Source organism: Vicugna pacos, chromosome 17, assembly GCF_048564905.1.
Source record: "Vicugna pacos chromosome 17, VicPac4, whole genome shotgun sequence".
Taxonomy (NCBI): domain Eukaryota; kingdom Metazoa; phylum Chordata; class Mammalia; order Artiodactyla; family Camelidae; genus Vicugna; species Vicugna pacos.
Genome location: NC_133003.1, coordinates 55,373,707 through 55,393,026, shown reverse-complemented (window position 1 = coordinate 55,393,026; position 19,320 = coordinate 55,373,707). Strand labels below are relative to the sequence as shown.

General features: G+C 55.9%; 1 protein-coding gene across 3 annotated transcripts in view; it reads left to right on the top strand.

Moving 5' to 3' along the window:
• Positions 1 to 19,320, top strand: part of SLC41A3 (solute carrier family 41 member 3) — a 46,592-nt gene that overhangs the window by 25,812 nt on the left and 1,460 nt on the right. For all 3 annotated transcript variants that reach the window (XM_072942023.1, XM_072942022.1, XM_006206846.4), the window contains 7 exons: positions 10,375 to 10,446; positions 11,155 to 11,299; positions 13,390 to 13,536; positions 15,496 to 15,640; positions 16,267 to 16,346; positions 17,142 to 17,276; positions 19,117 to 19,265. In XM_072942023.1, coding sequence (XP_072798124.1) covers positions 10,375 to 10,446; positions 11,155 to 11,299; positions 13,390 to 13,536; positions 15,496 to 15,640; positions 16,267 to 16,346; positions 17,142 to 17,276; positions 19,117 to 19,265 — 873 coding nt within the window. The remainder of the gene's footprint in view (positions 1 to 10,374; positions 10,447 to 11,154; positions 11,300 to 13,389; positions 13,537 to 15,495; positions 15,641 to 16,266; positions 16,347 to 17,141; positions 17,277 to 19,116; positions 19,266 to 19,320) is intronic.

Sequence of the window (19,320 nt, the reverse complement as noted above, 5' to 3'; positions counted from 1 at the left end):
CATTTTGAGCATTCTTTACAAATTTTATGTATAAGCCTTTGGTGGGATACATGGTTTGCAGACATTCCTCCCATTCTGTGGCTTGGCTTTTCATCTCGCTAACAGAGCCATTTAAAATACTTCAATTTTAGTAAAATACACGTAACGTGCATTTTCCCATCTCAATAAACATTTTTAATGGTGCAGTTCGGTGGCATTAAGTATAGTCACACTGTCACTGTCTCCACCGTCTCCAGAGCTCTTCCGTCTTCCCGAGCTGTAACCCCTGTTCTGCGTTCTGTCTTTGACCCCCGGGGCCTTGTGTCAGTGGAGTCATACGGTCTTTGTCTCTGTGACTGGCCCGTGCACTCAGTGTGCATCCGCGTTGCAGCAGGTGTCACGATGTCCCCCCTCCTCCGGTGTGAAAACGGCCCACTGCGTGTGGAGGCAGAATGTTCTTCATGTGCTCACCCGTCAGTGGACATCTGGCTGCACCCACCTTTTGGACATGCTTCCGTGAACGCGGGTGTGTGGGTACCTCTTTGAGACTTTGGGGGGCACGCTCAGAAGTGGAGTGGCTGGATCCTGTGGTGCTTCTGTGTTTAGTTTTCGAGGCGCCTCTGCGCTGCTTCACACAGCGGCCGCAGCATTTCACATCCCCGTCAGCAGTGTGCTGGCTCCGACTGCTCCACGCTCTCCTCAGCGCCTGTGACTTCCTGTTTCCTGATAGCAGCCGCCCCAGGGATGCGAGGCGGTGCTTCGCTGCGGTGCTGGCTTGTCTTCCCCTGACATCCTTCACGGGCTCTTTGCCGTTCCTGACTCCCTGGGAGCGGTGTCTGCTCACACCCCCTGCACAGTGCTCGATGGGCCGTTGGTCTGCTGGGTGCTGAGCCGTGGGTGTTCTCGATGGCCCGGGCGCTTCGCCAGTGTTTCCTCCCGCTCTGCAGGTTTTCTTTTCGCTCTGTGGCCTGTGTCCTTGAGGCACAAAGGCTTAAGTTTGATGCAGTGCAGTTCATCTGCTTCCACTTTGTTACCCGTGCTTGTGGAGTCTAGTCCCAAGAAGTTATAACCAGACCAGCATCATAAGCTTTTCCCCTAGGTTTTCCTCTGGGAACTTAATGGTTTGAGCTCTAAGTTTAGATCTTTCATCCATGTGGAGTTAATTTTTGTGTATGGTATCAGATGAAGGTCCAACTTCGTCCTTCTGCACGCGGCTATCCAGATTTCCCAGCCCCATCTGTTGAAAAAACTGTCCTTTCCCCACTGAATGGCCCTGGTGTGCTTGTCAAAGGTCCTTTGACCAGACAGGCCAGGCTGCACTTCCGGGGTCTCTGTCCCAGTCCACAGGTCTGTGCGTGTGTCTCCGTGGCAGAGCCACGCTGTGCGACTGCTGTAGCTTCGTCACAGGCCTGGAGTCAAGACGTACGACTCCTCCAGCTCTTCTCTTTTTTTAAAGATTGTTTTAGCTTTTTGGAGTTTCTTGAGATTCCATATAAATTTTTAAGTAGACTTCTTCTATTTTCGCCATTGGGTTTTGATGGGGATTTCATTAAACCTGTAGACTGCTTTTGGTAATATTCTTGAGATTCCATATAAATTTTTAAGTAGACTTCTTCTATTTTCGCCATTGGGTTTTGATGGGGATTTCATTAAACCTGTAGACTGCTTTTGGTAATATTGACGTCATAACAGTATTGTCTTCCAATCCATGAGCGTAGGGTGTCTTTCCATTTAGTGGTGTCTTAAAATTTTTCAGCAACATTTTGAGCATACAAGTCTTTCACCTCCTTGTTAAGTTGATTCCTAAGTGTTTTATTCTTTTTGATGTTACAGTAAATGAAAGTGAAAACATCCTTTAACTGTTTCGGATTGTTCATTGTTGGTAAAGAGCCTTTGTCGTTGCTGTTGATCTTGTGTTCTGTGACTTCGATGAATTGCTTTGTTAGTTCAGTTTTTTAGCAACCTATAGGGTTGTCTACGCGTGAGAGCATGTCATCTGTGAGCAAAGATCATTTTACTTCTTCCTTTCCAATTGGAGTGCCTTTTCTTTCTTTTTCTTGCCTAATTGCTCTGGTTAGCACTCCTAGGACCAGGTCGCTAAACGTGGTGAAAGCAGGTATCATTGTTTTTCCTGATCTTAAAGGAAGAGTTTCAGTCTTTCATCGTTATGATGTTAGCTGTGGGCTTTTGATATATAGCTTTCATTACACTGGGGTAGTTTTCTTTTCTCTCTCTTTTTTTTTTCATTGAAGTATAGTCAGTTACAATGTGTCGATTTCTGGTGTATGGCCCAGTGTCCCAGTCATGCATATACATACATATATCCGTTTTCATATTCTTTTTCATTAAAGGTTATTACAAGATACTGAACATAGCTCCCTGTGCTGTACAGAAGAAATTTTTTTAAATCTATTTTTATACATTGTGGCTAACATTTGTAAATCTCAAACTCCCAAATTTATCCCTTCCCACCCCCTTTCCCTCGTAACCATAAGATTGTTTACTATGTCTGCGAGTCTGTTTCTGATTTGTAGGTCAGTTCGTTAGTGTCCTCTTTTTTTGTTTTTTTTTTAGACAACACATATGAGTGATATCATATGGTATTTTTCTTTCTCTTTATGGCTTCACTTAGAATGATGATCTCTAGGTCCCTCCATGTTGCTGCAAATGGCATTGTTTTGTTTTTTATGGCTGAGTAGTATTCCATTGTATAAAGGTACCACAACTTCTTTATCCAGTCGTCTGTTGATGGACATTTAGGTTGCTTGCATGTCTTGGCTATTGTAAATAGTGCTGCTGTGAACACTGGGGTGCAGGTGTCTTTTCAAATTAGAGTTCCCTCCAGATACAAGTCCATTTTTGAGGAATCTCCATACTGTTTCCATAATGGCTGCACCAAACTACATTCCCACCGGTAGTGTCAGAGGTTCCCTTTTCTTCACGACCTCTCCAGCATTTGTCGTTCGTGCACTTTTGAATGATGGCCATTCTGACTGGTGTGAGGTGATGCCTCATTGTAGTTTTGATTTGCATTTCTCTGATAATTAGTGATATTGAGCATTTTTCATGTGCTTATTGGCCATTTGTATGTTTTCATTGGACAGTTGGTTATTTAGGTCCTCTGCCCATCTTTGGATTGGGTTGTTTGTTTTCTTGTTATGAAGTTATATGAGCTGTTTATATATTCTGGAAATTAAGCCTTTGCCAGTCGCATCATTTGCAAATATTTTCTCCCATTCCATAGGTTGTCATTTTGTTTTGCTTATGGTTTCCTCTGCTGTGCAAAAGCCTATAGGTTTAATTAGGTCCCATTTATTTATTTTTGCTTTTATTTCTATTGCCTGGGTAGACTGCCCTAGGAGAACATTGCTAAAATTTATGTCAGAGAATGTTTTGCCTATGTTTTTTCTAGGAAATTTATCATGTTTTGCCTTATATTTAAGTCTTTAAGTCTTTTTGAGTTTATTTTTGTGCACGGAGTGAGGGAGTGTTCTAGCTTCATTGATTTACATGCGGCTGTCCAGTTTTCCCAACACCACTTGCTGAAGAGACTCTTTTTCTCCATTGTATAATTTTGCCTCCTTTGTCAAAGATTAATTGACTGTAGGTCTTGTGGGTTTATTTCTGGGCTCTGTATTCTGTTCCATTGATCCATATGTCTGTGTGCCAATACCATGCTTTTTTAATTACTGTAGCTCTGTAGTGCTGTCTGAAGTCTGGGAGGGTTACTCCTCCAGCTTTGTTTTTTTCCTTCAATATTACTTTGGCAATTCTGGGTCTTTTGTGGTTCCATATAAATTTTAGGATAGTTTGATCTAGTTCTGTGAAAAACGTCCTGGGTAATTTGATAGGGATCGCGTTAAATCTGTAGATTGCCTTGGGCAGTGTGGCCATTTTAGCAATATTGATTCTTCCAAGAGCATGGGATATCTTTCCATTTGTTTAAGTCATCTTTAATTTCCTTAATCAGTGTTTTCTAGTTCTCCATGTATAAGCCTTTTCACCTCCTTGGTCAGATTTATTCCTAAGTACTTCATTGTTTTGGATGCTATTTTAAAAGGGATTGTTTCTTTACTTCCTTTTCCTGCTGTTTCATTGTTGGTGTAAAGAAGTACAACTGATTTTGTACGTTAATCTTGTATCCTGCTACCTTGCAGAAGTCTTTTATCAGCTCTAGTAGTTTTTGTCTTTTGTCTTTTTGGTTGGGTGTAGCTCCCCTCTTTCTTCATTTGACTCGTATCTCTCTGGCACTGTGGATGATGGAGTACCAGTTACCTACTGTGGTTTTGAAGCCCTGTTTTCTTTTCCTTTTTTTTTTTTTAAGAGGATGCGTTCCTGTGTAGACTGTGCGCCCCTAATAATTTTGTCACAAGGTCTGTTTTTAGTATGGATGATGGCCACATCCTTCTTCTGTGTGTGTTGGCTGTTGTCCCTTTGACTGAGGATGTGACCAGTGTGGTGGTGATCAGGGCCTGCCCTGCTTGTTGAGAGGGGCCTCCTTTTTGTTCTGTGGTCGTCACAGGCCTGACAGGGGCTGGGTCTGCGCCCTTCCGTTGGATTGGAGGCTGGCAGGCCCACGTCGGAGCCACGGTGTGGCAGGCGGGGCTGGAGCACTCCTGGTGCTCTTTGTTGGTGCTGCCCTTGTCCCTGCTTGGGCCATGGGAATGTCAGTGCTGTGCTCTGGTGTCCCCAGGTTCTCTGCCCTCAGAGCTACCCGTGCGGATCCACCGATTTTTAGGTCACACACCTGGACGATGGGGTGCTCTCAGGTCAGTGCCATCCCCAGCACTGCGTCTGGGTAAGGTAGGCAGTCCCTCTGAAAGTGCGGCACCAGCCCTCGCCCCTGCCCTGCGAACTCCGCTCCTGTTCGTTTGTCTTAGAGGCACAGGTCCACAAAAGCACCCACGGAGCAAATTGGTCCCCTCTGCCTGGGGCTGTAAACAAGCCTCAGGCCCACCTATGACGTTGTGGAGCCCCGGGGTACGGATTCAAGTTTCAGCCTCACCTCCTCTGGGAGCTCAGCACCAGCGAATATGGTGACTGTGGCTGAGCCCCGCCTCTCTTCTCGTGAGAACGCGCCGGAGATGGTGCTGTGGGCCTGCAGAGGTAGTGGCTGAGCCCCCCCCCCCCCGCATTGTGCCTGTCCCCACAATGCGCACCAGCAGTGTTCTTTTTTTTTTAATAGGGTCCCAGGCTGTTCTGTTCTGTATACAGTCCCAGCCCTCTGCCCAGCTTGGGCAGCTAGCCCCAGCCCACCCCCACCAACTTGCGTCCAGGGCTGGGGGTTGCAGGGACCGTTTGTGCCGATTTCTCTCAGTTCTGTTGGCCAGGGGGCTGCCATGCACTCCTCTGAGCCTTGGATGTTCCCCCCCGCCCCGTCCCCACTGACCTGTCTGTTGTAGGGGACATCCCAGGATAAGAGCACTATTTCTTCTTTGCCTCTCCCTCCCCACAGGACAGGTCCTGCACTAACTTCCTTTGTCGTCTTCATTTTTCCCTTCCTGGCAGATTTTGTGAGGACTTTTGTCTTCTGAAGGAAGCAATGTTCTGTCAAAGATCAGCAGGTGTTCTGAGTGAGTGGGTGGGTCCATGGATGTCTCTCCTGGCATATTTGTGGGAGAGGCTGAGCTAAGAGCGTCCTTCTACTACGCCATCTTGGCACTCCTGGGGTAATTTTCTTCTAGTCCTAGTTTGTTGAATGTTTTGAAAAGTTGAATTTTGTTAAATGCTTTTTCTGTATCAGTTGAGATGATCATGTGGTTTATTGTCCTTTATTTTAATGGAGTGTATCACATTGATCAATTTTCATATGTTGAACTATCCTTGCATTCCAGGAATAAATCTCATTTGGTCGTGGCATCTAATAATTTTAATGTGCCCTTGTATTGTGTTTGCTAATGTTTTATTGAGGATTATTGGGTCAGTATTCATAAGGGATATTCCTTTGCAGTTTTCTTTTCTTATAGTATCTTTGTCTTTGGTATTGATGTAAAGCTATCATTATTGAGTAAGTTTAGAAATGTTCCCTCCTCCTCAATTGTTTAGGAAGAATTGAGAAAAAGCAGTGTTAATTCTTCTTTAAAAGTTTGGTAAAATTCACCAGTATAGCCGTCTGGCCCTGGGCTTTTCCTTGTTGACAGGGTTTTGATTATCAGCCCCGTCTCCTTACTAGTCGTAGGTGTGTTCACATTTCCTGTTTCTTCATGATTTAGACTTGGTTGATTGTGTTTCTAAGGATTTATCTGTCTCATCTACGTTGTCCAAATTGTTGGCATACGTTATTAAAATACTCTAATAATCCTCTTGATTTCTGTGAATTCAGTAATAAAGACTTCTCACTTTTGCTTTTAGTTATTTGAATTTTTTTCGTTTTTCCCTTAATCAGTCTGGCGTAAGGTTTGTTCATTTTGTTGATATTTTTTCAGGACCAGCATCTGTTTTGTTGATTTTCTCTGTTGTTTTCCTTTTCTGTACTTTACTTATCTGTAATATTATTTCCTTCCTCCGCTGGCTTTGGGTCTAGTCTGCTCTTTCTCTAGTTAGGTTGCTGACTTGAGACTTCGCTTCCTTCTCAGTGAGCGTTCCAGAGGTGTGCTTGAGAAAAGCGTGTATCCCGCTGTTGCTGGGGGGAGTGCTGTGTGTATGTCTGTGGGGTGCAGTTGGTCTGCAGCACGTTCATGTCCTCCACTTCCGACTGACCTTCCGTCTGGTGGTTCCACCAGTTCCTGAAAGTGGGGGGTGAAGTCTCCCCCTGTCACTGCAGAGCTGCTTCTCCCTTCAGCTCTGTCAGCGATGGTTCCGGTGTTTAGGAGCTCTGATGCTTGCTTTATGCAATTTATGGTTTTGATTGGGAAACTTACGAACATCTGAAGTACTCAGCGGTGGGGAAGGATGAGTAGCTGCCGTTTCGGCGCTTGCTCCCTGTGTGTCTTAGAGCTTTTCTCCCCTTTTTCCCTCCCTGGCTGGCTTTCTGATGAGTTTGTTTTTTTGTACCGACAGGCCTTGATTCAGTTCTCATTTTCCTTGTGTATATTCGATAGATTCCACTTGCTTTGTGGTTGCCATGGGAAATCCACGTAACATCCTGATGTTACAATCATCTATTTTATTTTAAACTCATACCAACTTACAGTCAAAAGCTCTGCTCCTTTAAAGCTCTGCCCCCGCACCTTATGCTATTGATGTCACGAAGTACATATTATATATTATGTACTCATGATCTTTTTATTCTTCTGTCTTTTAAACCCTGTAAGGGAATACAAGTGGGGTTATGCACCAAACTTACAGCATGCAGCTTTTTATATTTGGCTGTGTGTTTGCCTCTACTGGAGAACTTTACATCTTTAAATGTGTATCTGAGTTGCTGTTTGTCATCCGTCCGTTTTAACATGAAGGACCCCTCTTTGGCATTGGCTGCATTCTGATGAATTCTGTCAGCTTTCATTCATCTAGAAATGTCTCAGGTCCACCCTCATTTTCAAAGGACAGTTTGGCCAGATACAGAATTGCTGGTGGACAGTTTTTCCTTTCAGGACTGTGCCTGTGTTGTCCCAGCCTGATGTGAACTGTGCCACCATTCCAGTCTGGTCTCCTGGGAGCCCCTCGACCAGCCAGAGTGTTGACACAAGCCCCCTCTTTCGGGAGGCCCTGGGCTGGGCAGCTCCTGCTGTCCCTGCAGGCAGGGGTGACAAAATGCCACATTTCCTGCCATTTTGAGTGTGGCTTTTTCTTGGTGGGGTGTTTGCTTGGCTGCTGCGGATCCTGAGCTGGCTCTTAAACCTCCCCTGGAGCTTTCTCGTTGCCCTCGCCCCAGCCTGGCTGGCGTCACCCCTGGGGCTTCCTTCTGAGTTTACTCTCACCTGGCCTGTGTGTCCTCCAGCACCTGTGTCAGGTGGGACGTGCTGGGAGCTGGGGGACAGGCCCCATGTCCTCACAGCTGAAACCACCCGGCCGGTGAGGCTCTGCTCACAGCAGCTCCCCGTCGACCGTGCAGTGTTCTCAGTGTCTTCTGCACCCAGTGTTGTGAACGGAAGCCTCATGTCTTTTTGAGTTTCATTTCTTTCAGGTCATCTGTTTGTTTTATTTTATCCTTCTGTCTGAACTTTTTTTTTCCCAATGTTTTATCCGTGTTCTGAAATTTCACCAGGATATTCCTGGAGTGGACTGTTAATCCTCACAGATGTCTTAGATTTTTCAATCTGAAGACACTTGCCTGTCTGCAGCTCCGCGAAAGTCCCGCGCTTGACAATTTCTGAGGTTCTGATACTCATCTGTGGTCTCGTCCTCTCGAGCTTGACTGCACGTGGCAGTTTCTGGATCTGCCTTCTGAGGAGCTGACCTTCAGATTGTCCGTGTTCCTGTCCAGCGGTGCTTCGTTCTGGGAAGATGCTCCTTGGCTGCTCATTCACTGGGTCCCCCTGCGTCTCCCCTGCCGCACTGCTCAGCTTGTCTAATGAGGAGCAGGGACCTGCTGTGTTTTATTTTAAATTCGTAGGTCGAGTTTGCGCTCTTTGGAATTTCAGATTGTCTCGTCATTTACGAGAGCACCGTCCTCTCACATCCCATCTGTCAGTGGGGGGTTGCGGGGGCTCCCAGAACCGGGGCTGCAGCTGAATGGAGGGGGGCATGTGGCCGAGCTGGGGTCGCAGCCCCTGCCCAGCAGGAGGGGAAGGATACAGCCCTTCCTCGCCCTCCACCAGCTACTGGTTCCACTCCAGGGGTCCCCGCCTCCCAGGAGCAACAGGGCAAGGGGGGTTGTCGATGCAGCCGTGGTATCACTGAGAGAGACCGAAAGACATTCACGTGTATCTGGTCCAAGTGCACATTTAGGAGGGCCTTGCCAGCCTCCTCTGCTGAGATGGGCCAGGGTCAGTCCAGGACGCACCAGCTTCTAGCTGGTTTGCTTGAAGACAGCTGGCCTGTGCTGGGACAGCCTCGCGCCACCAGCTCCCATGCTGACATCTCTGGGGCACCGTTCTGGGGTAAGGACACTCCCCCCACTTTAGTGGTGACCTGCCCCTCAGGGTCTCCGGCCTGGGGTTTACCCTCCTGGCCAGCCCCCTCCTCCCCGCCTTCACAGCTCCGTGAGACCTCATGGTCCTGGGTGAGGGACCCCTGATGGACTTCTCTCCACACCAGACCCCACCGCCACCTGGAGGGTCTCAGCACTCATGTGGGCCACTCATCCAGACCCACGCTTCCCAGCGTCACCTGCCGCGGCCCCCACATCCGTCTCCACCCTGGCCTAGAGACACTTCCGGACGCTCTGACATCTGAGTCGTCGACCCCCACCTCTTCCCCAGCTTTTTCCCTCTGACGCTCTCCCTCTGCGAGACCCCCCAGCCCCCCCCCCCCCCCGTTCCTGCTCAGCCTCAACTCGGTCATGTGCCTCTGGTGCCAGTGGCCCCCTCTGCGTGGAGGAAGTGGTTGTGCGGGTTGTAGATTTGTGCATCTGTTCTGTCTTATGAGCCGATGGAAGTGAGAATCCTTGAGGAAGGAACACCTCTCCGCTTCATAGTCGGGTTGGGGTGGCAGTAACCCCTGACCGGTGGCATGCTGTCAAAGCAGCGTGGCCGTTGTGACTGACAGAAACCACACACGGGTCCTGGGGTCTGCGGGGTGGAGGGGAGACTGGGCGTGGGGCCCACGTGGCTCTGGCCGTGCTCTGCTCCTCCTTGTGTCCTCGCTCCAGGAGACACCTGAGGCAGGCACCGGGCCCCCTGCACCAAGTCAGGGTCAGCCAGGGCCTCGGGACGGGTACGTGTCCCAGGCGTCCGTCATGCCAAAGACAAGAAGCCTCTCTCTGCTGGTGCAGAGAAAAGTCGCCCCGTGTCCTCCCTGGAGTTCAGGGACTTCACGAGCTCCATCCAGGGGCCACAGAACGTGCTGGGTTCAACCTCTGCCTGAGCTGCATCTTGGATTTTGCTGGCAGTGCTTCAGTGTTTGGAGCCGGCTACCATTTTTGAAGGAGAAAGTCATGTTTCTGGTCTTTCTTTTTTATCCCAAGAGAAGAGGGACTCACGTGTGTTTTGTAAATCTGCAGAGGTGAGGCTGAGTGGTTGGTGGTCACTGGGGATGGGACTCGCTGGTGGGGGAGGAGGGAACTGCAAGTGTCGGGAGGACGCGGGCCAGCCAGACGGGGGATGGCCAAGGCGGTCAGGGACGTGTGTGCCCGCGTGTGTGCGCCTGTGTGCCACGTGTGGGCACCTGTGTGCCCGCACACCTGTCAGGGAGGAGCTGGCCTGGACACCGGCTGATTCTCAGGGGCCCCTGTGTCCCCGCCTCTCCTGCCCCGAGTCCCTGTATGGGAGTTGTGCTTTCTCCTGAGGCGCCTCTCGGGAAGTGCTGGCCTGGCCTGGGCCCAGTTCAGCCTGTGCCCTCTCCTTCCTCTCCTAGGCCAACGTGGGGCACCTCGACGAGCCGCAGGAGCAGCACAGGGTCATCAGCAGTAACCTCGCCCTCATCCAGGTGACTCCCTTCTTCCAGACGACTCCCCCCCCCCCCCCCCCCGAGTCCGCGGGCAGCCGGCGCCGGCTTGCAGGGGTGGAGGCTGCGTGAGCCTGTCTGCTCCAGCCTGAGCCAGCGCTCGGGGGCGGGGCCGGCGCCCACTGTGGCCGTGGGGGCACGAGAGACTCACCGGCATCTGCTGACTTCCCTTCCTCACGGCTGCTTACCCGTGACCTCCCCGGATGTGGGGGCTTGCTTGTCCTTTCTGCCTGGAAAATGGCCCCACACAGTTCCTCCTCCAGCTTAGGAGACCCTCCCCTTTTCCCTAGTGTCGGACTTGTGCCCCCTTGAATGCAGTGCTCCCCTGCGGGTCTCGGGAGTCACGGAGCAGGAGCCCTGAGGCTGGGAAGACGGCTCAGGTCGGGGAAGGCTGGGCGTGGGTCTTGACACAAAGTGTGTGTGTCCAGAGCCTCCTGGGCTTCTCCGGCTGGACTCTGCCACCAGACGGGCCTGGCAGGACGGCCGCTGTTGGTCACAGGGCACACAGAAGCGGTGTGCCTCCCTGTCCAGATGAGGAGGACGCCCCCTTCACTCTCAGGGTCCCAGAGCCCTCCTTGTGGCCCCTGACAGTCCCGTCCGGTGGTTGAAGGACCATGGGCAGCCCCCGGGGACCAGGTGGGGGTGTGGGCGCTCATTTGCCCCAGGCTCACATCTCTGGTCTCTCTGCAGGTGCAGGCCACCGTGGTGGGGCTCCTGGCTGCTGGGGCTGCCCTGCTGCTGGGCGCCGTGTCCAGGCAGGAACTGGACCTCACGACGGCAGAGGTGCTGTGCGCCAGCAGTGTCCTCGCCGCCTTCCTGGCGGCCTTCGCCCTGGGTGAGCTGTGCCCCCGCCCCGCCCCACCCCTCAGGAACGAGACCGGGCAGCCCCGGCACCCTGCCCGGGACAGGACACCCTGTGGGTGCTCACAGCACCGCAGGCGGCGAGCAGGGCCTCAGGAGGGTGTGGGCACACACCCGTCGGTTTGGTCGGTCTGTAGATCTGGGGCACGGCCTGTGAGGTCTGTGGACAATGGGCGAGGCTTGGCTCTCAGCTGAGGCGCCCCCTCCTTGGCCGCTACTGGTGCCGCCACCAGCCTGCCTCCTCCCGGCGGCTACCACCCTCCAGGGCTCCTGGCTCCCTGCAGGGTACTCGTGAAGACCCTAAGTCACCTCATTTGTTCCCTGTGTCACCTCCCGCGACACGTCAGCCCCTGGGCGGCGGCCCCATGTGCCCCATGCCCACCCCCTGCGGCGCAGCAGATGCGCCCGCGTGTTCCCTGGGGCGGAGGACGGGGGCCTTGGCTCCGGGGGGCGTCACGCATGTGAGTGGGGAGCCATGGCCACTGCGCTTCGTCCACCTCTTGGTGTCACCGAGCGTCCTCTGTGAGCCAGGCCCTGCTCCGCGTGGGGGACGCTGCCCGGTGGGCCTGGGGTGCTTCGCTTCTGTCTCCGAGGGAGGCCTCGGGGCGTGAGCGTGAGAGGGGTTCTGGGTACCTGGTGCCCTGGCCCCGCTCCCAGCCACGCTTTACTCTGGTTGCCATTTGTTCATGTCACGTGCTTGTCTCACTTCCTGGGCCACCTGTCCCTCCTTCCGGCAGGCACTTGGGGTGAGTGCAGGGCTGCGGTGACGGTCAGCACTGACCCCCAGGCCCATAACTGGCTCCCAAACGTTTGCTGAGCGAACGGCCCTGCCCTGGTTCTCCCTGGACCACGTGTCTGTGTGTGTCTTGCAAACCCCGTGTGAGAGGAAGAGGGTGACTGTTGGCCCGTGTCCGCCTTCCTGTCCCCCAGCTGAATGCAGGGGGTTATCTGGTGGGAGCCGCTGGAAGCCGGGACTGGGAGGGAGGGTGAGGGTAAGTTTCACAGAGCTGCTTCCCTGGGCGGGGTGTGCCCGTCTGGCCAGAGGGAGGGCGGGAAGAACGGAGCCCAGGAGACACGTGGCGCCGAGTCCCCCGACGGCCTGTGCTGCCCCTGCGGGTGCGCCTGGCAGAGACGCCATCCCAGCCCCCATTTCAGATGAGGAAACGCACCCAGGGCTTGGAAGCAGCTCTGTGTCCGGGACACGGCTGGGACTGTCCACAGGTGGTGGAGTCAGGAAGCGTGGCCGTGGGTCACGGGGGGACCGTGGCCTGTCTGAGCCAGGTGGTCGGGCGGCAGTGCTCTCACACCTGCGAGCCCCTGCGGGATTGTCCCCAGACTGCCGGCTCGGCCACATGGATGGGCTGACTCAGAACAGATGTTTCTGAGGAATAAAGTGTCTATGACCTGGCCGCAGAAAGGCACAGACTATGGCCGCAGCTCTCGATTGTTGAGGTGATGATTCTGATTGTTTTCAGAGCTACAGAACCTGGGTCATGGGTTAAAACAGCAGCCAAGATATGAAATGTCTTCTTAAAGGTCGCGCGAGATGCTGTTAGATTTGGTCCCAGGCAGCGGGTGGGGGCTGGGAGCAGGTGCGGTGGCTGCGAGGAGGGGCCTGGGTCTGCAGCCGGGGCACCTTCCCCCACTCAAGGCCACGTGCTGGGCCCCCTCTCCCTGCCGCCCAGGAGCCTCCGCACCGCCGCCCCACACGCACTGCCCCCACCCCCGGACCCTAGGCCCACCCCTGCTGTCTCCCTCCCAGGCGTTGCCCCAGGAAGTCTCCCGCAGGCCCGCTGCTCCCAAGGACCCGGCAGTCACGGATCCTCCCGTCCTGGCTCCCACTGCTCGGAGCAGTTTCCCAGCTGTGGGGGCTATGGGCTTCACGCCTGTAGTTCCCAGGGGCTCGAGGGCCCAGAACCACCTGCCTGTGTCTCCCCAGTGGCTCAGGTTGTCAGAGCTTCTGGGCAGCTCCCAGCCCCGGGGGGCAGGAGAGACCAGGAGGGGCGCCTGGCGTCAGCCCCACCCCCAACCCCCACCACTCACCACTGCTCCCCCTCCTCACAGGAGTGCTGATGGTCTGTATCGTGATCGGAGCGCGAAAGCTCGGGGTCAACCCGGACAACATTGCCACGCCCATCGCGGCCAGCCTGGGGGACCTCATCACCTTGTCCCTGCTGGCCTTCGTCAGCAGCTTCTTCTACAAACACAGAGGTAGGGCCCGCGGCAGGGAGCCCGGGGGTCTGGGGGTCTGGGGACGTTTGCACCAGCCCGTGACTCTCCAGCTGGACACCACTCCTGCAGGAGGGAACCAGCAGGGTCTGTCGAGGCCAGAAATCCTTTTTCAGGCGAGGCCTTAGGTGATGGGGTAGGGCTGCAGGCATCCCCACCGTGTGGGCAGGTGTGGAGGGTGCAGACACCAGCTACCAACTTCCAGCTCCGATGGGCTCTCCAGGCGGCCAGGGAGGGCCTGGGGCTGGTCTGGGCGCCCCGGAAGGTGACAGTGCCTCCTTGGGGCGGACAGTTCATACTGGACACGTACCAGCCCCAGGCGGTGACTGGAAGAAGTGTCACAGCCACAGAGGTAGGGGAGGCCATGCTCCTTAGAAGGTGGCCCCGTGACCCGGCCAGAGGAGGCGCTGGCTTATCTTACGGAAACAAGACCTCGTGGCCAGGCCCCTCCCCAGAGAGGTCGCCCAGGACTGCCGGGGGACACAGCTCGGCTCACGCCCAGATGCTGTGCACACGCAGGAGCCCTCACTGATGGCTCTGCTGCTGGCTTTCTGCCCCAGCTGGCCGCTCCCCTCCAAGCCGCACGTTTGGCCTCCCACCGGGCATGGTCCCAGCAAGACAGCTGCCCACGGCTGTAGGGAATCTAGCGTGACTCCAAGTGCGGCCGCAGCCTCAGTGGGTGGCGTGGACAGCATGGCCCCGGGGGCTTGAGGCATCACCCCATTGTATGTGGTGACAGGACCAGCCCCTGTCTGGCTGACTGTCCCTGGCTCTGTGACCAGCTCCTGCTGTCCAGAGTCATCTGCAGAGCAGAAAGGGGCCGTTTGGGGAATTCTGAGACTTCCTGTGAGTGGCAACACAGATCTGATCACAAGAGGACCTGATTTCGTCTTTCAAACAACTGAACCTCACGGAAGACTGCCTTGCCGTGGCCCAGTCAGCCCGACGGGCCCCCGCCCCCACCCGCTCAGCCCACGGCTCTGCACACGACTCCCTGGATGTCGAACCGTTGCTGGGTCATCTGTCCCTCCCGTTAGACTGGGAATTTATCTCGGGGGACTTGGGTGCCCGGGACAGGCATGAGTCAGAAGTCCTGACGAGGGGTGAGCCGTCGGCTGTCGCCAAGCCTGTGGGAGAGCACGGGCTTCCGGGTGGTTCTGGAGACACGGGACCAGACACAGAGTGTCTGGGAGTAGCAGCGCCCAGGGCGCTGGGGACCTGCTGAGGCTTGCGGGGCTGCCTCCTGCCTGGGGTTGCCGCCTGGGCGGAAGGACAGACCAGGGCTGTGCCCTGCAGAGAAGGGCAGGGGGACACCCAGGCCTGGACATTTTGTGTGCAGACCGGGCACCCCAAGCTGCTCCGGTGGCGTGGCTAGGGGGAGGGAGGGGACAGTTCTGGAGAAAGCGCCTCTTGCTCGGGGTCGGGGTGGCAGGGCCCACCATGGGAGGCTCCATTAGCTGATCCAGACCGAGGCTGCCTTCATGGCCCTCAGCGGTCGGAGCAGGAGACACAGGGACGTGAGTAGGTGCAGAGCTGGCCGAAGTCCCGGCCTGGGGGAAACAGGCACCGAGGAGGCACCCTGGGCGGCCTCAGCCAGGAGCAGGGCTGGTGGTGTGTCCTGCTCGGGACACCTCCTCCCAGGCCTGTCTGAGCAGCTGCTGGAACAGACGAGAGCTCGGGCACAGAAGGTGCCAAGCACAGTCCCAGTTCCCCGGGGGAACCGTTAAGAAGACTGGTGACAAGAGGCAGAGGAGAGGGCTTGTGTCAGGAAAGCCACCACCAAGTCAGAGAAGCAAAGGGGGACAGACGTGGTGGGAACTGAGTAGGAGAGGTGGGATTCCTTGGCAGGTGTGGGAGGAGGTCCCTCCAAGCTGCTCGGGCCTCCCCCCACTGACTCCCAGCCTGGGGCCCGCCCACCACCCCTCCCTCCTTCCCCTCCAGACAGTCGGTACCTGACGCCGCTGGTCTGCGGGGGCTTCGCGGCCCTGACCCCGCTGTGGGTCCTCATCGCCCGGCAGAGCCCACCCGTCCTGAAGGTCCTCAAGTTTGGGTGGGTCCCCATCGTCCTGGCCATGGTCATCAGCAGGTACGCGGGGCCCCCGGCCGGGCAGGGGGTGGGCTTGGGGTCTGGATGGAGGCACCATGGGAGTCCTCTCTTCCTCTCTCCTCGCCAAGAACCCAGCTCCCTGTATCCCGAGGGGCAGCCCTGCTCACAGCGCCAGGGAGCCCGAGGTGCAGGCGGGAAGCACAGACGGGCCCCCACCCCGGCCTCTGTGGACGCTGTCTCCCGCGTTCCTGCCGCCAGCCCTGTCCTCAGGGCCCTTTCCGCTTGTGGACCCCGATGGGGCTGCCCCAGGCCTTCCTGACGGGCAAGGAGCTGTGGTCGAGGTGCCTCTGCTTTCAGAAGCACCAGGGGCTGGGTGATCCGTCTCACTGCCGTGTCTCCCAAGAGGGCGTACAACGGACGGTTCGGGCAGGTTCCCCTTTCTGCCGAGAGCAGCTCAGGGGCCGTCTCGGGACAGCCCGAGCGGCCTCGGGGCCTCGGGGACGGTCTGTCGTTTGTTTCTAGTTTCGGAACAGCCAGGCCTTGACAGGTGGGAAGGGGTGTGGGGGCAGGGGCCCTGGGGGGACCGTGGGGTGGAGAGTGTGTGCAGAGCTGGGGAGGTGGCTGTCGAGTGCAAATCCTTCCTTGGACGGTCGTCTCTTCCCCAGCTTCGGAGGCCTCATCTTGAACAAAACTGTCTCCAGCCAACAGTACAAAGGCATGGCCGTGTTTGCTCCCGTTGTGTGCGGTAGGTGTGGCAGCGACCATCACCTGGGCTCCCAGGAGCGGGGCCGGCCCAGCCCCAACCTGGGAGGGCAGTCTGGCTGCTGGGCTGCTCTCACTCAGACAGAGGGGCCCGGGGACAAGCCCTGCCTGCTGTTCCTCCAGCCCATGCCACCTTCGCAGGCCCCACGGCTCATCCCCGTGAGCTGGCCCTAGGCCTTGAAGGGCTCAGTCCGCTCCAGTGACGCCGGAGGCTGAGTGTGGCCTCAGATCCTGGGCGCTGGCCTCCTGGGGTTTTTCGTTTATCTGACTTACGGTCACTGATGATGATTAAAGCTCAGACACGGATGCACAGAAGCCTGGAGTCCTGCCTGCCCCTTAGGAGCAAGGCTGTGATGGCGCTGCTTCACTCCAGCAGGCAGGGGGCGTTTCTGTCCAGCTGGCCCCCACGCCCTCCCTTCCCCACTGCCTCCTCCCCGCCCGTCACTGGGCGGCCCTCCAGGCTTAGACCCTGTGGGCGTTCGGGGTGAGGCCCCCTTCTGCCCAGGCATGGCTCGGGTCTGGTTCCTGGCAAATCTCTGTAAGTGGGACGACTGGTCCAGGAGGAACCGCACGTGACCCCAGCCCAGGCTGTGGGGGCACAGCGTCCTGGGGCTGCAGAAACAGGCTTCATGGCCCAGGCGCCCCACCTCCCTGTGTAGCGCCTGCCTGGCAGGGTCCACAGGCCTTGCTCTGCACACGGGCCGCCTGCCGTGATGAGGTCAGCAGGGCCGAGCCAGCCATGGGAATGTGTGAAGCCAGATGCCTTCTCCCCTTGCAGGTGTTGGTGGCAACCTGGTGGCCATTCAGACCAGCCGTGTCTCCACCTACCTGCACGTGTGGAGTATGCCCGGGGTCCTGCCCCTCTGGATGAAAAAACTCTGGCCTGACCCATGCTCCACGTTCTGCACCTCAGGTGGGTCCGGTGACTTCCAGAGGCCATGTGGCCATTTCTTTGACAACAAAACTTGGTATCGTTGGAACCTGGCGTCTACAGCAGTAGACATCTGAGGTCCTGCAGACACAGCAGCTCCTCCTGATGCTGCCCTTGCGGGTTCAGTCACCCACCCAGACACCCAGTGAGACGGGGCAGCTGTGCTGTCCTGTGGGTGTCTGGGCCTGGAGGCCAGACCAGCACGCAGCAAAGCAGCTTTAACTCCAGACGGGGACTGCTGGAAAGGCAGAAACGTGGGTGCAGGGACGAGTGTCCAGGAGGCATTAATTGGGGCAGAAAGTCCCTGGGAGGCAAGCAGAGGCCCTGAGGCAGGAAGTGCTAGTCCCGAGGGCCTTGAGGCTGGAGGCAGGCACCGCCGTGTGTTCTGAGCACCGGGGAGACCAACGGGGCGCTTTGTCTTTTTGTTGTTTTAAGCCCAGTTCCTCTGCCGCCATCTGGCTGGGAGGGAGGGGGCGTCTCATCCAACCTGGGCCGGGAGGCAGCTGGCAGAGGCAGATGCGTGGCGGGAAGAGCAGCGACTGTCTGGAGTTGTTTGCTCGGCCGGCCCTTTCCTGGACCCTGGACTCGAGCAGGCCCGTCTTGTTCTTTTCTGTGACCACTGACGCTCCTGGGTCCTGACTCCCTGACACCAGTCTGACAAACGCGCAGGACTCACCCCCCTGTTCTGTCCGCCTCTCGGAATCACCGTGTTAGTCTTACACACAACGCTGGCACTTAGGTGTATTTTAGTGCAGTAGAGGATGGGGTGTCTGCCCATCCTTTCTGTATCACCGAGCACCCGTCTGGTCCCGGCTGCCACAGCAGAACCACGGCCGGGGGCCTGTAACCAGCCAGCGTTTATCTCAGAGCTGGAGGCTGGCACCCAGGGCAAGGCAGCGGCAGGTCCGGCACCTGGAGAGGCCAGCCTCCTGTCCAGTCCTCTCTGGTTGTGCCCTCCCCGGGCAGGGGCGGGGAACACCACGGGGTCTCTCATGAGAGCTCGGCTCCACTCAGGGCTCCACCTTCACAGCCCCACCGCCTCCCACACACCGCACTCCTGCACCATCCACAGGGACGTGGGAGGGAACAAACCTGCGGCTTGTAGCACACCTACACGCTGCACTGAATTCTTGCTGTGTGTATGGTTTTGCTGTGAATTTTTCTTGAGCTTTGATGCCGCTGCCAATAGTAATTATTTTCCTTCTGCCCTTTTAAGTAAGTTTTCTGAAAAGAATCTTTAAAATTAGGCCTCATCTAACATTTCATGAGCAGATTTTGGCACTCTGTGCACCCTCCCACCTCTGCATTTTAGCGTCTAGTTATTTACGATTTGTTCTCCTTATTTGTTGATGAAACACACTGTTAATTCAGTAGCAGGCAGAGACCTGTGTCCACCCCCGCCTGAGAAGCCCAGCACGTCCCCCAGGCAGCTCCAGTGCACGGAGCACAGGAGCCTGACAGCGGGTAGCCAGGGCCTGTGTCCCCATCACCAGCGCCTGCCCTCGGCTGGACTCCACACAGCCACGGTCTCGGCTGCCTAAAGGCCCCCTCTTTGGTCTTGGCACACCGTCCCCCACTTTGATCTCCATGTCCCTCCTGATGTGTCATGGATAGGCGTGACCTTCCTCTCTATTTCTGCTGTTCTGGTTTCTCTCTCTTCCCTGAAATGGTGGCTCCCCAAGGGGTGACAGGACCGTGTCCCCGTCCGCTGGACCCACTCCTGCTGCAGGTGCTCAGTGCACGCCCGAGTGGGAGCAGGGTGACCGTGCGCCTCCCCGGAGACCCACGTGCCACAGCTCATGCCCTTGGCTGTCTCCTCCAGAAGTCAACGCCACGTCGGCCCGCGTCCTGCTCTTGCTAGCGGCTCCAGGCCACCTGCTCTTCTTCTACATTGTCCGCCTGGTGGAAGGCCCGACGGTCCCCAGTGACAAGACCTTCGTGGTGCTCTACCTGCTAGCAGGCCTGGTCCAGGTGAGGACACACGCACATCTGCCACGTCAGCTCGCTACGCCCCGTCCTGGGAAGA